At 45.2% G+C, this 18124-nt stretch overlaps 1 protein-coding gene across 1 annotated transcript in view; it reads left to right on the top strand.

The window, feature by feature from the left end:
* The first annotated feature begins 5795 nt into the window (after window positions 1-5795).
* Window positions 5796-18124, top strand: part of SLC25A44 (solute carrier family 25, member 44) — a 16845-nt gene continuing 4516 nt past the window's right edge. The window contains 4 exon segments of the mRNA XM_010838247.1: window positions 5796-5956; window positions 10907-11347; window positions 11350-11550; window positions 16407-16534. Of these exon segments, the coding sequence (XP_010836549.1) occupies window positions 10927-11347; window positions 11350-11550; window positions 16407-16534 (750 nt within the window). The 5' untranslated portion in view covers window positions 5796-5956; window positions 10907-10926.

Raw genomic sequence — 18124 nt, 5'->3', positions numbered from 1 at the left:
TGGGAAATAGATGGGGAAATAGTAGAAATAGTGTCAGACTTTATTTTTTTGGGCTCCAAAATCACTGCAGATGGTGACTGCAGCCATGAAATTAAAAGACATTTACTCCTTGGAAGAAAAGTTATGACCAACCTAGATAGCATATTTAAAAGCAGAGACATTACTTTTCCAACAAAGGTCCATCTAGTCACGGTTATGGTTTTTCCAGTGGTCATGTATGGATGTGAGAGTTGGACTGTGAAGAAAGCTGAGTGCCGAAGAATTGATGGTTTTGAACTGTAGTGTTGGAGAAGACTCTTGAGAGTCCCTTGGACTACAAGGAGATCCAACCAGTCCATTCTGAAGGAGATCAGCCATGGGACTTCTTTGGAGGGAATGATGCTGAAGCTGAAACTCCAGTACTTTGGCCACCTCATGCGAAGAGTTGACTCACTGGAAAAGACTCTGATGCTGGGAGGGATTGGGGGCAGCAGGAGAAGGGGATGACAGCAGATGAGATGGCTGGATGGCATCACTGACTCAATGGACGTGAGTCTGGGTGAACTCCGGGAGTTGGTGATGGACACAGAGGCCTGGCATGCTGTGATTCATGGGGTCGCAAAGAGTCGGACACAACTGAGCGACTGAACTGAACTGCACCGAATCTATATTTTAAAATAATATAAAACAATTCTATAATTTATATATATATACTTTATCATGGCTGAGTAATATTCCATTGTATATATGTACCACATCTCTTTTTTTAAAAATTAGGATTGGAATACTGTCCACCTTTATATAGACTTTTAGAATTTACATCATCCTTCTACACCCTTAATCTCATGACTAGATTGTTCCATCATGTTGCTTTTTTAATTCAGTTCAATTCAGTTATTGAGTCGTGTCTGACTCTTTGCGACCCCATGGACTGTAGCATTCCAGGCTTCCCTGTCCATCACCAACTCCTGGAGCTTGCTCAAACTCATGTCCATTGAGTTGGTGATGCCATCCAACCATCGTCTTCTCCTCCTGCTTTCAATCTTTCCAGCATCAGGGAATTTTCCAATGAGTTAGTTCTTCACATCAGGTGGCCAAAGTATTGGAGCTTGAGCTTCAGCATCAGCATCAGCCCTTCCAATGAATATTCAGGGATGATTTCCTTTATGATTGACTGGTCGGATCTCCTTGCAGTCCAAGGGACTCTCAAGAGTCTTCAACACCACAGTTCAAAAGCATCAATTCTTCGGCGCTCAGCTTTCTTTATAGTCCAACTCTTACATCCATACACGACTACTGGAAAAACCATAGCTTTGACTAGATAGACCTTTGTTGGCAAAGTAATGTCTTTTCTTTTTAATATGCTGTCTAGGTTGGTCATAGCTTTTCTTCCAAGGGGCAAACGTCTTTTAATTTCATGTCACCATCTGCAGTGATTTTGGAGCTCAAGAAAATAAAGCCTGTCACTATTTCCACTGTTTCCCCATCTATTTGCCATGAAGTGATGGGACCGGATGCCATGATCTTCGTTTTTTGAATGTTGAGTTTCAAGCCAGCTTTTTCACTCTTCTGTTTCACTTTCATCAAGAGGCTCTTTAGTTCTTCTTCGTTTTCTGCCATAAGGGTGGTGTCATCTGCATATCTGAAGTTATTGATATTTCTTCTGGCAATCTTGATTCCAGCTTGTGCTTCATCCAACCCAGCATTTCGCATGGTGTACTCTGCATATAAGTTAAATAAACAGGGCGACAGTATACAGCCTTGATGTACTCCTTTCCTGATTTGGAACCAATCTGTTGTTCCATGTCCAGTTGTAACTGTTGCTTCTTGACCTGCATACAGATTTCTCAGGAGGCAGGTCTGGTGGTCTGGTATTCCCATATCTTGAAGAATTTTCCACCCTTTGTTGTGCTCACACAGTCAAAGGTTTTGGCATAGTCACTAAAGCAGAAGTAGATGTTTTTCTGGAATTCTCTTGCTTTTTTGATGATCCAACGGATGTTGTCAATTTGATCTCTGGTTCCTCTGCCTTTTCTAAATCCAGCTTGACCATCTAGAAGTCACAGTTCACGTACTATTGAAGCCTGGCTTGGAGAATTTTGAGCATTCCTTTGCTAGTGTGTGAGATGAGTGCAATTGTGCAGTAGTTTCAACATTCTTTGGCATTGCCTTTCTTTGGGATTGGAATGAAAACTGATCTTTTTCAGTCCTGTGGTCACTGTTGACTTTTCCAAATTTGCTGGCATACTTCTTATTACTTTTTTAAAATTAATAATTGGAGAATAATTGTTTTACAATGTTGTGTTCATTCCTGCCATACAACAATGCGAATCAGTCATAAGTATGTATGTATCCCCTCCCTCATGAGCCTCCCTCTCTCCCCATCCCATTCCACCCTTCTAGGTCATCACAGAGTGCCAGGCCGGGCTTCCTGTGTTATATAACTGCTTCCTACTGGTTATCTATTTTTCCCCCGACAGTGTATATATATATGTCAATGCTACTTTCTCAATTTTCCCTTCCCTCTCCTTCCCCTACTGTGGCCACAGGTCCATTCTCTACATCTGCATCTCCATTCCTTCCTTGAACATACATTCATCAGTCCTATTTTTCTAGATTCCATACATATGTGTTAATATACAATATTTGTTTTTCCCTTTCTGACTTACTTCACTCTGCCCAACAGGCTCTAGGTTCATCCACCTCACTATAACTGACTCAAATTTGTTCCTTTTAATGGCTGAGTAATATTCTATTCTCTCTCTCTCTCTCTCTCTCTATATATATATATATATACACACACACACACACACCACATTTTCTTTATCCATTCATCTGTTGATGAACATCTAGGCTGCTTCTATGTCCTGGCTACTGTAAGTGATGCTTCAATGAACATTGGAGTACACGTGTCTTTTTGGATTGTAGTTTTCTTAGTTTATGCCTAGTAGTGGGATTACTGGGTCATATGGTAGTTTTATTCCTCATTTTTGAAGGAATCCCCATACTGCTCATCATAGTGGCTGTATCAGTTTACGTTCCCACCAGCAGTGCAATAGGGTTCCCTTTTCTCTACCTCCTCTCCAGGATTTATTGTTTGTATACCCCATCTTCTTTATCCATTATCTGTTGATGGACATTTAGATTGTATCCATGTCTTGGTTACTATAAATAGTGCTGCTATGAACACTGGTGCTGATGCTGCAGTCTTTATTATTTTTACCCTTAAAAAAAAATGAACTGTAGTTAATTGACAAGGGTGTGTTGTTTCAGGTATACAGCAAAGTGATTCAGCTATATGTATAAATATTCTTTTTCAGATTCTTTTTTATTATAGGGTATTACTTTATATTTCATTATAGGGTATTGAATATAGTTCCTTGTGCTATACAGTACATCCTTGCTGGTTGTACATCCTTACATCCTTGAGGTTTCCCAGAGAAACCTCAGTGTTGCTCCAAAGGCAACACTTGCGCCTGACTGGGTGAGGCCCACCCACATTATCAAGGTAATCATTACTTAAGAGTCAACTGATTGTAGACGTTAATCACGCCTACAAAACACCTTCACAGCAACATCTATTAGTGAATAAGTATTATAGTCCTGGGCTTCCCTGATAGCTCAGCTGATGAAGAATCCACCCACAATACGGGAGACCTGGGTTCAATCCTGTTTGGGAAGATCCCCTGGAGAAGGGAAAGGCTACTCACTCCAGTATTCTTACCTGGAGAATTCCATGGATTGGTCCATGGGGTGGCAAAGAGCTGGACATGACTGAGGAACTTTCACTTTCACCTTCCTAGTGCTAGCCAGACTGACATAAGACTAACTTTCACATTAAGTTTGAAATGCCCATTAGATATTTTGTGGCAGTCATCAATACAAATCTGGTGTTCAGGACGGATCTTTCCTAGAACAGTTTCTATATCAAATTCTTTGTACCTGCGTGCTAAGTCATTTTAGTCATGCTTGACTCTGCGATCCTAAGGACTGTAGCCTGGTAGGCTCCTCTGTCCATGGAATTCTCCAGGCAAGAATACTGAAGAATACTGATGCCCTCCTCCAGGGAATCTTCCCGACCCAGGGATCAAACCCATGTCTCCCGAATCTCCTGCACTGGCTATGCTTAGTTTCTCAGTGGTGTCTGACTCTGCAACCCTATGGACTGTAGCCTGCTAGGCTCCTCTGTCCATGGGGATTCTCCAGGCAAGAGTACTGAGGTGTATTGCCATGCCCTCCTCCAGGGGATCTTCCCAACCCAGGGATTGAACCCAGGTCTCCCACATTGCAGGCAGATTCTTTACCCTCTGAGCCACCAGGGAAGCCCATTGGCAGGGGGGGTCTTTACCACTGCTGCTAAGTCACTTCAGTCGTGTCCGACTCTGTGCGACCCCAGAGACAGCAGCCCACCAGGCTCCCCCGTCCCCGGGATTCTCCAGGCAAGAAGTGCCACCTAATAAAATACGTATAACATAAAATTTACTATTGCTGACATTTAGCCATTCACAATGTTGTATAATCATCACCACTATCTAGGTCCAGAACACTTTCATCACTCCAAACAGAAACTCTGTATTAATTAAACAGTCACTCCCACTCCTCCTCCCTCCAGTTTCTGGGAATCGCTAATCCACTTACCTGCTTTCTGTCTATGTAGATTTGTGTATTCTGCATATTTCATCTAAATACAATTGCACAATATGTGACTGTTGTGTCTGGCTTATTTCACTTAGCATAATGGTTTCAAAATTCTCATCGACATTGTACTATGTATCCATATTTTATTTTAAATAGCTTATGCCCCATTGTATAGATAAACAAGGAACCCTTGTTTCTACTTTTGGGCTATTGCAATAGTGCTGCTGTGAACATTTGTGTTACAAGTTTTTGTTTGAACATCTGTTTTCAACTCTTTCAGATGCTTATTCAGAGTGAAATTGTTTGGTCATATATTAATGTAGCTTAACCTACTGAGGAACAATCAAACTTCTTCACACCAGCTAAACCACTTTACATTTCCACCAGCAATGTCTGAAGGTTCCAGTTCCTCCACATCCTTGCTAACACTCCTTACTTTCCAGGTTCTTGTTTGCTTGCTTGTTTTAATTTTAGCCACCCGAGTGGGTGTGAAGTGAGATCTTATGATTTTGATTTGTTTTTCCCTAATGATACTGAACATCTCTTCCTGTGCTTTTTGGCCACCTTCTTTAGAGAAATGTCTATTCAAGTCCTTTACCCATTTAAAGAATTGGGTTGTCTTTTTGTGGCGGTGTAGAAGTATCTATTTTGAAATGAATCTATTCTCCACCCCATACCCCACCTCCCAGTCCCTTATTTAAAGGGTTCTGCCTCTTCTTTTAAATCCATGTATAGGCAAATTGTTTTAGAGCTGGGAGAGACTACTCCACCTTCAGGATGTCCTCTATTCCTGCAATTCTTTGAGCTCTCAAACGTTAAAATTGGTTGTCGAAATTTAGTCCTTCCTGCTCAGCACATTAGCCTCTGTTTTGGCTCAACAGATGAGAAAAATAACAGATTAGCTTTGAATTTAAGGATTGCAATAGCATCGAAACACAAGGTGACCCAATTAGAACAAGATACGCAAGAAGAGCCGGCGAAAGAAAACGCATGCGCTGTACAGCCGAGGGCATGTCCGAGGTAATGAAGGCGTGGCCTCTGCCCAAATCCAAGATGGCTTCCAGGAACTTCCACTCTAGCTGCGGGGGCGGGGGGAGAGGCTGAAGATTCAGAACTCCATTGGTGGAATTGGCGCCGTTCATCTCCGCCCCTTCAAGGGGAGGGAGTGACAAGGTCCCAATTTCCGGTTCCGTCAGTACCGGGAGCCCGGTCGAGATGGAGGAAGATGCGACCGGAGGCCATCAGTCGCCAGAAACAGAGGATAAAATGGGACCTGCAGCCTAGAGGTCCGCACCTGGAGTTCACCTCAGACGCGGCGGAACCACCCTGATCTGAGGAGGTAAGAAACCACCTGCTTGGGGTGCTTGAGGACTAAGGTCTCCGAGGGGCTGGACCTGTCAAGGAGGCAGCGGGTGCCTGCAGTGCCCGGCTGCACTTCAGTGGGAGCCCGCCACGCAGTTTGGGGAATGAGGGACGATTCCAACTAGTCATCTCTTTCTGTCGGAGGAGCATGAGGTTCGCTGACAACGAAAGAAGCATGGCGAGAGGCATGGCGAGGGACAAGTCCGAGGATCCAGAGGCGGCAGTTCGGGGGCCAGGACAGAAGCAGCTTAAAGCGTGTGTCATATGGAGTAGGTGAAGAGGATTGTCATGTGGTGTCTGTCGTGAAGCATCACATGGGAGCCTATGAAAGACCAAAGGAAGGCTGGGTGGGAATCTCTTCATGTCCCAGAGCGGAGATTCTCTTGGAGGGAGAGGTTGGAGGCATGCCAGGGAACTTCCCTAAGGAAATGCATATTCATTAAGACTGGTGGGCAAGCGTGGAAATACATTCACATTCATGTGGTAGATAGCTCCCAGGATGCAGAGCCTTCAGGTAGATTCAGTAAGATTAGAGGAGGAAGCAAAGATCTTGTTTCCAGCACAGAAGTGGGGCCCAAACCCCACAGATGACTTGTCAGAAGTTTTAGGTGTCCATTTGATTTGGTGGGGGTTGTTGACTGATAAGATCTGAATGAGCCTAGTAGACATCATTGAGCCCAGTCCTGGTGACCAGTCAGGATGGAGTCAGATGACCCTGGACTCCTAGAGTAGTTGTTACCATTGTCATAATACTGACAGTCCTTAATATTTAAGGCAGTACTTTCCCAACTCTGATATATGTATTAATCACCCAAGATCCTGTTGGCTCTTATTCAGCAGGTCTGTGGAGCATCCTGAAATTCTGTATTTCTTACAAACTCCCAGGTGACGCCCATGCTACTGGTCTGTGCCGCACTCTGAGTAGCAGAGATTTAGAGCAGCACTGTTCAGCAGAGCTTTCTGCAATAATAGAAGTATTTTGTTGTTTACAAAATGCTTTCACACATATTACCTCAGGTGAGTTGCCCCAAACTGTTGTATAGCTATGGCAGGCTTTATTAGCCCCATTTCAGAGATGAGGAAACTGAATTTCAAAGAAGTGATTTGGTTCCAATCCTACTAGAAAGTAATGGTAGTGGAACTCACACTTGGATCTCCTGACTACTAGTGTTCTTTCCATAGAATGACCTTACGTTCCAGGTGATTCTGTGTTGTCCTGAACCAGAACCTTATCTGAGATCCTAGTGAAGTCTGGTGTAGTTTTTCTGGTACAGGGAGAGTGAAGTGGAGGGGGAGTATACCTGCCTGGGCCAGTTTGTCCCTCTCTTCTGATAGGCTCATCAATGAGGCCTCTGCCTCTGACATCTCATTTGATGACTTCAGGACGTCCTGGGTCATCTGGTGGGTCTCCACATGAAGCACTTTAACCTTTGTGTCTAAGCTATGTTAAAAGATTGGAGACAGTTCACAACTGGAGCCATGTGGTGCGAGCCATGTGGTGCAGTGGTAAAAGAACCCGCCTCCCAATGCTGGAGACATAAGAGACGCAGGTTCGATCCCTGGGTTGGGAAGATCCCCTGGAGGAGGGCATGGCAACCACTCCAGTGTTCTTGCCTGGAAAATCCCATGACAGAGGAGGCTGGCAGGCTACAGTGCATAGGGTCACAAAGAGTCGGATGCAACTGAGCATGTCCACACCCACACAAATGAGGGTCTGGGAAAGAGTCATAAAGAAGCTGGACTGATTGAGTTGGAAGGCTGCAGGAAGTGAGCGTACAGGTATCTGCAAGAAGGATTTTCCTGAGGGACAGACAGAAGGAACTGGTTTTGACATTTCTGCATGACGTTGGGAGGTTATAGAACAAAGAGCAGGTTGAGATCCCAACTTTTGGGACCAGCCCTACCTTTCAAAGGGGTAGGGAGAGTAGATGCAGTGCCTTCACCTTCAACTGTAGAGGCTCAGCCCTCTGTGGCATGACCCATAGTGGCTTCCTCTGTCATCATGGCAATGGTGGAAGCTTCCTGCTTTGGCCATGGAGCGTCCTTCTTTCTTTCTGGGAATTTAAACTAGACTGGCGCATGTGAGAGATGGAGATGGAGGAAAGTGGGGAAGTGAGGCACCGGGTGCTGCTGTAATCAGAAGATGTTGGTTCTCTGTCATTCAGTTTCCTAAGTTGAGATGGTGCCCTCAAAACCAGGTTCTGGGACAGAGTCCTTTGTTGCCCTGCCTGTCACGCACTACTCATGAGCCGGGCAGAGGCTCTCCTGCTTGAGTCCTGCTGTATTTGTCCTGTGACGACAACAGGCCTGCCCAGCCGCTCTGCTCAGTCCCTCCACAAACACGCTGGGAAAGCAGAGGCAGCTCTTGGTTTCTCCGGAACAAAGCTGAGAGAAATCCCTGGGCATCTGCACGGCCAGGAGCTTATGCTTAACCCTTGCGTGACTGGCAGTTGTGAGGGCATTAATTTTGCCTCCCAGGGTTGGAATGACTTAGCTTCAGACAGAACAGAGGTGATTTGTGCTGGAACTCCTCAACTCCCAGAGGGCAGAGGGCATGATGGAGCAGAGGAGCAAGCTTGGCTCATGTCCTGCCTCCACCGCTGAACAACTGTGTGACCTTAGGCCTGTTTCTTTTAACCTGTTTGTATCTCTGCTTTCTCATTTAGCAGAAGTGTCTAACTGTACACAGGTTAAGTTGTATGGATTATATGAGGTAACATGCATTCAGTGAATCCTAGTATCTCCCTCTCTTTCCTCCTCTCTCAGTAGAAATGGACACATGACCTTGGGACCCTGGATGACAAACACCCACTTAGCTTTTCAATGGTACAGTGATCCCATTCTTTTGAAGGGCCTCAAAGGAGAAGATTTCTCCACTGGACTTGGTGGGTGTCGTAGGCTGAGGCTGGAGGAAGGGCCCACAGCAAGTGGGACATCAGTTTCCAAAGGTTCTCTTCCTAGAACTCAATCTCTAGTTCATTCCCCATGACCTCAGTTCTCTGTTCTGGTTAACTCCGTGGTTTCAGCCATTTTTCTCTCCCTTCCACTGTCCACATGTATTTCTCCATTCACCTGCTTTGTCCTCCTCCAGGAAGCCTGTCTTGGTTACATGTGCCTCATGCATGTCTCACCTTGAAGCTGAGGTTTTCCCTTCAGCTCACATGTACTGAGTTTATACTGCAGGTGTTTTGTATTTTAATGAAGGTGATACAGTCCAACTCAGTTCAGTTCAGTTCAGTCGCTCAGTCATGTCCGACTCTTTGCAACCCCATGAATCGCAGCATGCCAGGCTTCCCTGTCCATCACCATATCCCAGAGTTCACTCAAACTCACGTCCATCGAGTTGGTGATGCCATCCAGCCATCTCATCCTCTGTCGTCCCTTTTTCTTCCTGCCCCCAATCCCTCCCAGCATCAGAGTCTTTTTCAATGAGTCACCTCTTTGCATGAGTTGGCCAAAGTACTGGAGTTTCAGCTTTAGCATCATTCCTTCAAAAGAAATCCCAGGGCTGATCTCCTTCAGAATGGACTGGTTGGATCTCCTTGCAGTCCAGCTAAGGGAATTCCAAAAAGCTAACCTTGTAAACCAAGAAGCTACTTAAAATTTGGGGAGCCCCTGACTTCTCACTTCCTGGAATTTAACTTTCCACTTTCTCCTTCTGGCTGCAAATGTCCAGTATCCTACACAGGAGCACATCACATTGTCACTGGGTCTATGTCCAGTATATGATGTGGTCTCATTTGACATTTCTTAAGTTGGAAGCTCCTGATTTTATATAGTTATTACAGTTGTAAGCTTATGAGTTTTGTTTGAAACTTTACTCTTTGGATACACGTAACATGAGGGCCACATGTATTTAATTTGCCCTGGTTGCTTTATCTCTGTTTCTTATGTCCATTCCCCAGAGGGATACTGAGTCTCCTTGAAGAGACTGAGTGTATCAAAGGCAGAGTCTCTCTGTCTTCTGTCACTGGAATCTCCCTTCATTGTCTAGGGCTGAGGTTACTGTTTCTGTGCTTGGGGATAAGGGGGCCACGCATGTTCTCTACAGTTGTCAAGATTCTTCAGGGAAGCTACTTAGCTCTCAGGTGGTTCATTTCTTTCTCTCGGGTGAGTTATCTAATAACCAAAGAGGACTCTGACCTTTGACTTGTTCCTGACTTCCTAATTTCTTTCATTAAAGGGGAGGGAGGGAGGGGGTGGTGGCTGTGGTATGAAAGCCCTGTTGGCTTTCTTCCTCACATTTTCTTCTAATGCAGACCAGAGAAAATGTAAGTGTAGTGAGTGTGGGTCAGGGAAGCTCAGAGGGGCCAACGCAGGAAACCAGAAATAAAGTCAGGTGAGTCAGCTGGTAAATGGTGCTAAAAGAGGTAGTCTGCTGAGGCTCAGTGGCTGAAGGCTGAAAGCCTTGCCTTCTCAGTAGGCCTAGGGGCGTCAGAAATGGAGCGCTTCCCTTGAGGTTTTAGGAACCCCTGGAATGTCGCTTCGTGACATCCCATTAGCCCACCTAAAGGTCTTGCCTCCTGTCACATGGTTGGTTTGTCCACAGCATCCTGAGCTGTCTGGGTGAATGAGAGAAGGAAAAAGAGTATGGCCTGACACCAGGGCCTGGGCAGAGGCAGAGAGAGCAGATGAGTCCAGCAAGCTGGGAGCAGGGAGCTGAGGTGGGACTGGGGACAGGGGAGTCCCTGAGGTGAGAAACAGCTTTCACAGGAGGGGTCCTGAATATGCGCGGACTGGTAAAGGATGGGGAGCATCTTGATCTGTAAAGGAAGAATCAGGCAGGGGTTGGCAGAGCCAGATTAGTTGAAGTCTAAGCTTTGGGAGGTGAGTACCCCAGGAGATGAAGCCTGAGAGTTTCAGAGCCTAGCCAAGAGGAGAAAGTGTGAACTCTGATCTCCTTCATATTCCCTCCATCCTGCTCCAGCCCCCAGGTCTCCAGGCACAATGGAGGACAAACGTAACATCCAGATCATCGAGTGGGAGCACCTGGACAAGAAGAAGTTCTACGTGTTCGGTGTGGCAATGACGATGATGATCCGCGTCAGCGTCTACCCGTTCACCCTCATCCGCACTCGGTTGCAGGTTCAGAAAGGCAGGAGCCTCTACCATGGGACCTTCGACGCCTTCATCAAGATCCTACGGGCGGATGGTGTGACTGGCCTCTACCGGGGGTTCTTGGTCAACACCTTCACCCTCATATCTGGCCAGTGCTATGTCACCACTTATGAGCTCACCCGGAAGTTCGTAGCTGACTACAGCCAGAGCAACACAGTCAAATCACTGGTGGCTGGTGGCTCGGCCTCTCTCGTGGCCCAGAGCATCACAGTGCCCATTGACGTGGTCTCCCAGCATCTGATGATGCAGCGCAAGGTGAAAAAATGGGCCGCTTCCAAGTGCGAGGGAATCCAGAGGGACAAGGGGTAGTTGCCTTTGGCCAAACCAAGGACATCATCAGGCAGATCCTGCGGGCTGATGGACTTCGTGGCTTCTACCGAGGCTACGTGGCTTCACTGCTTACTTACATCCCAAACAGTGCTGTCTGGTGGCCCTTCTACCACTTCTATGCAGGTAAGCGGGAACTAGGAGGCTGAGGTTGGAGGATGGGTTACTAATGAGACAGACGCTATCGCCCCGGGCATGTTCGAATTGGAGATTTAATGGGAGAATTCATACAGCAAACATTTGAATTCAAGAGGATTCAGAGATGAATAAGATACGGTTCTTGCTTTCAGAGAGCTAATATTACAGTGGAGGGAATCAGACAAGTAAAATCTTTGACTGTAGAACATTGAGTATGTTCTCCATGCATCAGGATCAACTAAGATTTGTGGAATATTGGCAGAGAATGGGTGGAGAGGGACAAAATCCATGGGATTTAAAGATGGAATCAGTGGTGATAGTGTGAGCTTTTGAGTTGGATGCCTTTCCTGGGTATTTTTAAATTTAAGTTCAAGATGTAATATAATCTTGAAAAATAATCCTGTATTTTTTGTTCACAAGTATTTCTTAGAAATGGGATTACTGGGTCCAGAGATAACATTTTTTTTTAATGGCCGCGCAGCATATGGGGTTTTAATTCCCTGACTCGGGTTCAGACCTGCACCCCCTGCATTGGACGCACGGCATCGTAACCACTGGACCTCCAGGGAAGTCCCAAGAGATGACATTTTTGAGGGTCTTAATAAACATACCGCCAGATTTCCTTCTGAAAGGGCAAAGCATATTGCCAAGAGCAGGACCTGTAGGCGCTTGCTACCCTGAAACATCCACAGCGTTGTAACTTTGTCTCTTTCTTTTAACAGTTTTTCATCTAGAGTATTTGGTAAAATTTAAATACATGGACTCCACCTTGACCCTTTGTATCAGATTCTTTGGAACAGATGCTGGTAATCTTAATGTTAGAGAAACATCCTAGGAAAAATTTTCTCTGGAGTCTGTCTTCATCCCTGTCTCCTCATTTGATTTCATCTGCAATTAGGGTTGTCCTTTTCTAATATGTCCAAATCTCTATTTCTTTTCCCAAACTAACCTGTCCAGAGCTCTGGACAGATATTCTGACTGTTGGACCTTTCAACTTGAAGGCATGCACAGACCTCTGAAATTTTACTCAACTATAACATTTTTCATCCCAAACTTTTTCTTTTTCTGACTGACCTTCAGGTGTCAGTGGCCAGGTTACTCTCCAGATCAGCGAGACGGAGGCTTTGTGCGTCGTGCTTGGCCCCTGCCTCTTCCTTGTCCCCACTAACATTTATTGAGCCCTCACTGTGTGCCAGGCTCTGTGACACTGTGTCTCAGGGGCTGATGAACTGTAAGTGCTCAGTAGATACTTGTCGAGCGAGTAGATTGGTTCTTGTCACTCCGTTTTGCTAAAATCTACCAATGCTTCCATGTGGGTATTTAGAATAAAATCGAATGCTTCTCACAGTCAGTACAGGTGTGTGTGACCTGGTCCTTGTCTCCTCTCCAGCCCCATCCTGCGCTCCTCTCCCTTCACTCACTCTGGTCCACCCTCACTGCCCTTCGTTCAATTCCCGAGATACAGCAAGCTCCGTGCTCACCTCCCAGCCTTTGCAGATACTGTTCTTTTTGCCTGCAGCACCCTTCGCATTTTCTTTATGTGGCCGGGTCCTTCTCACGCCTCAGGCATCGGCGTAGGTGCTACCTTTACCCGACTGGAAAGAGCGCGCTTCCTGTTTTCTTTTTCAGCACCTTTGCCTTTAGACCACTTATCATAATTTGCAATTGTTTTATCCCTAGCTCCCACGCAGCTCCTTAACTAGACTGTAAGTTCCATGAAGTTACTTCCCTGCCCATTTCTCTGTTTTCTGCCTAGTGCTTTCACAGTGGCTGGCATATAGTAAATATTAAATAAATGCTCATTTATATTACTTGCCCAAAGTCATTTAGCCAGGAAGGACTTAAACCAAGTCAGCCTAGGTTTATCTTCTGCCTTGCAGATAATAGATGCCCAATAAACATTTGTTGAGTGAATAACGGAGAAGGAAGGACTTGGGACTCTTTCTCCCACCCTCTTGTCTTTGTTTTTTCACCCTCTTCCTAAACCCCGGGAAAATGGCATATGTGAGTGATTAGAATCGGAATCTGAATCCCACTGCAGCTTGCTGGCTTGGATGCCAATGCAGACAGGCCCCAGGAAGCTGGCAGTGGCAGTCCAGATGCTACCTTCTAATGCTTGTGAAATGTTTTCTCTTCTGGAGAGCAAGACACCCTTGAGGCACAGCTGCCACTTCACTTTGTTTCTGTTTGTATTCTAACCCTGGGGAAGAAAGTGATCAGAAATCAGGGGAGAGGTGATTCTGGTAGGGCTTAAGGAATTCTGTCATGCCGCTGGGTCTTGGAAGCCTTCGCTTCTGCCCTGCCAACCTCTACCCTCCTACTTGTTTTCCAATCTTTAGTTGCCTGGCCATAAATTACCAAAAGTAGGAGCATGAGAAAAAAGTTATTATTTTTTTAATGTGAAGTATAGTTAATATTCGTTGGAAGGACTGATGCTGAAGCTGAAACTCCAATACTTTGGCCACCTGATGCGAAGAACTGACTCATTTGAAAAGACCCTGATGCTGGGAAAGATTGAGGGTGGGAGGAGAAGGGGACGACAGAGGATGAGGTGGTTGGATGCCATCACTGACTCAATGGACATACTCAATGGACATGAGTTTGAGTAGACTCTGGGAGGTGGTGACAGATAGGGAGGCCTGGTGTGTTGTGGTCCATGGGGTTGCAAAGAGTCCATGGAGTCGCAAAGAGTCAGACATGACAGAACGACTGAACTGAAACTGATAGTTAATATATAATATTGTATAAATTACAGGGGTACAATATAGTGATTCACAATTTTTAAAGGTTATACTCCATTTGTAGTTACTATAAAATATGTGCTATATTCCCTGTGTTATATAATATTTCCCTGTAGCTATTTTACACCCAATAGCTTGTACCTTTTAATCCCCTACCTCTATAATGCCCCTTCTCCCAGAAAAGAATTCTTAATTTTTTTCTTAAATCTGTTTGACCCTCAGTCTCACTCAGAGTAAAAGCCAAAGTCCATGCAATGGCTTCGAGGCCCTAAATGACCTACCTCTTAGACCTCATCTGCTTTTCTTCCCCTCACTCATCCAGACATACTGGCCTCGCTGCCCCTTGAAGATCTCAGGCATACGCATGCCTCAGGGCCTTTGCATAGGATGTTGCCCCTTCTGGGAAAGTTCTTTCCACAGATCGATAAGGCTTACACTCTGCTTTAACTCTTTGATTAAACTTCACCTTCTACCCTTGGCATTCTTATCTCCTTTTCCTGCTTTATTTTTATCCATACCTAAAAACATCCATAATTTTATATGTATATAAGATATACATATAAATGTATATTTTAGCATACATCACCTTCTGATATATTTTATTTTTTATTTATTGTCTGTTTTCCCCCACTAGAGTGTAAAACCCACTCCAGTGTTCTTGCCTGGAGAATCCCAGGAATGGGGGAGCCTGGTGGGCTGCCGTCTATGGGGTCACACAGAGTCGGACACGACTGAAGCGACTTAGCAGCAGCAGCAGCAGAAGAGTGTAAATTCCATAAGGGCAGGGATTTGAAGCTTTTTTTTTTTTTAAACATTACAATTTGGATTTATAAAAGTTGGAAAAAAAAAAAACAATCCACCCTGAAATACACACTATTTGGTGAAGTAAAAGTTCTTTTTCCTTCTCTTGTCACTTTCTTCCTCAATATTGTAAGATTGTTTTAGATTTTTTAATCTGATAAATTTTAATATTCCTATACATAGCCCCAGTTTAACTAGATAAAAATTTGGACCTCTGATCTCGCCCTTCAGGACCCACGCATCTGGGTGGCCCTTCCTGGGGCAGGTCTGTCCCAGGAGCAGCTGGAGGCAGACTCCCCAGTGGCAAGCATTGACAGCAACTTTAGTTTTCTCATTAATGTACAATGAGAGGGAAATGAAGTTGCTGAGATAAGTGGGGACAGGCCACATCATACTGTTTGTGGAGCGTTGAGAAGGACGGCCAGGTCCGGGAGAGGGCTCAGTGATTCTTGTGGCTTCCATGTGTTCTCCTCAGACTCTGACTTGAGGCTCTTTTATTAGTGTTGTTTCCTCAGAACCCAAGCTGACTGGCTCTTGGTAGTCACTCAGTGAATCTTTGTTGAATAAATGAACAGACTCTCATCTCTCACCTCCAGAGAGGAAAAAACCAAAAGAGTTCAATTGCAAGTGAACTTCCGAGTGACACTGGGGTTGGGTGAATCTGGGTGTTATTGCATCTGCTCTGTCACCATTTTGAAAAATGAATTTTCCTTCCTTGATACAGGCTGAAGAAAAGTTTTCACTGTAGGATATGATTTTCTCTTTTAATTGTAATGTTTTTTATTTTTAAAAATATTCACATGGTTTGAAATTCAAAAGGTAGGAGAAAGGTGTGCGGTGGAAACACTCGTCTACCGTAGTCACCCCGCTCCCTTCCGTGGAGACAGTCAGTGTGACCAGTTTCTCATGTATTCTACCAGTTATCCAGTGCACATACAAGAAAATATGTAGTGTTTGCTTTTTTAGCCTGTGAGTTGGAGGAAGTGGAGTATCGGCATAAGAGTTTCACATCAGGAAGGATTTCTGTCCAGCAAATGAAAGGAGTCAGCAAGCAAAGGGATTTTGAAATCCCCTTCTCCAGAGGAATTTTTGTCCTATTCAAATTGACTTCTGGAAGGGGCCTGAGATTTATAAATTTTTGTTGGTTCTGATGGACGTGAAGAAAAGACAGGACGGAAGTTACAGGGTCTAAGGTGGCCAAGGATGGAAATTTTGTCATCGTTGGGCCAACTGGTAGAAGCAGTGAGGGGCACGTGGGCTGGCGGCTCGTGTCCTGAGGCGCTGTCTTTCCCTCGGTTCCAGAGCAGCTCTCATCCCTCTGCCCAAAGGAGTGCCCTCACATTGTCTTTCAAGCCGTCTCGGGGCCTCTGGCTGCAGCCACTGCTTCCATCCTCACCAATCCCATGGACGTCATCCGAACCCGAGTACAGGTAAGACCAGTCTTCTTCTCTCCCCAGCTGCCAGATAAGCCACGAGAAGCCTTTCCCTGTGGTTATGACTCACCATCTACAGAAACCAGCTGAGCACTTTGAACCATCTCAGATGTTCCTGTCACCCTGTCTACCACCTTGCTGCCTCTTTTCCTTGCCCATGCCCCCAGGAATTCTTACTGCTGTCCTCAAGGCTTTTGTCCTATTAGAACACCATCTGAGCCACCAGGGAAGCCCTAGCATAGCGTATCAACCACCTTTTCCTTACCTTGCAGGTTTGTCGATACTAGAAACACGATTTTAGTTTATTTCATAAGTCTCTCTGGCTTTTCCACTTGGCTATGAGCTCTCTACAGTGAGAGTGACTGTTCTTGAACAGTTTTCACAGATGGTTCTGTATGGACTCAGCACAAATACAGACAAAGGCCTTGGTGGTGCTGTCCAGAAATTATAGACCCTGTCTTTAGTCAGCTCAGTGACAGTTTCACAACCTGAAGGCCAAAGAAATTGAATCTAGATAATAATATATAATATACAAATGATACATTTCGCTCTATAAAGCTTTAGGTGGAGTGTGTGTGTGCACGCGTACACACACTCGCACTCAGTCATGTCCAATTCTTTGTAACCCCATGGACTGTAACCCATCCGAATCTTCTGTCCATGGGATTCTCCAGGCAAGAATACTGGAGTGGGTTGCCATTTCCTCCTCCAGGGGATCTTCCTGACCCAGGGATCCAGCCAGCGGCTCCAACATCTGCATTGGCAGGCAGGTTCTTTACCTCTGAGCCACTAGGGAAGCCCGAGAATGAGGGAGGAGAAGGAAGGATGATAACCTTAAAACAGGTTAGAGGTGAAGTCAGCTTTTCTGATATGGATGTTAGGACGGGGGTGATTGGTAAATCTAGGTACAATTGAACCTCGAACAACATGTAGTTTAGGAAGGCCGACACTCTGCATAGTTGAAAATCAGAGTGTAACTTGGCCCTCTAAATCCATGGCTCCTCATCCACAGATTGTATAGTACTGCAGGATTTTTTTTGGGGGGAGGTGTTTTTTTTAAGTATAAATAAAGATGAATTTTTACTTAAACAATTTTGGTATCGGTTACAGTCATAAAGACATTTAATTACATTGCAGGTAATATAAGCAGGCAGTTCAGTTTGAAATTCAGGTTTTTTTAGCCACCCCACCGTGGCATGTGGGATGTTAGTTCCCCATCTGGGGATCAAACCCATGCCCACTGCAGTGGAAGTGTGGAGTTTTAACCATTGGACAGCCAGTTCAGTCAGTTCAGTTCAGTCGCTTAGTTGTGTCCGACTCTTTGCTGCCCCATGGACTGCAGCACTCCAGGCTTCCCTGTCTATCACCAACTCCCGGAGCTTACTCAAACTCATGTCCATTGAGTCTCTGATACCATCAACCATCTCATCCTCTGTCGTCCCCTTCTCCTTCCGCCTTCAATCTTTCCCAGCATCAGGGTCTTTTCCAGTGAGTCAGTTCTTCACCTCAGGTGGCCAAAGGATTGGAGTTTCAGCTTCAACATCAGTCCTTCCAATGAATGTTCAGGACTGATCTCCTTTAAGATGG

This window comes from Bison bison, unplaced genomic scaffold, assembly GCF_000754665.1.
Source record: "Bison bison bison isolate TAMUID 2011002044 unplaced genomic scaffold, Bison_UMD1.0 scf7180017864093, whole genome shotgun sequence".
NCBI lineage: Eukaryota > Metazoa > Chordata > Mammalia > Artiodactyla > Bovidae > Bison > Bison bison.
This window is presented reverse-complemented; position numbering and strand designations above follow the sequence as displayed.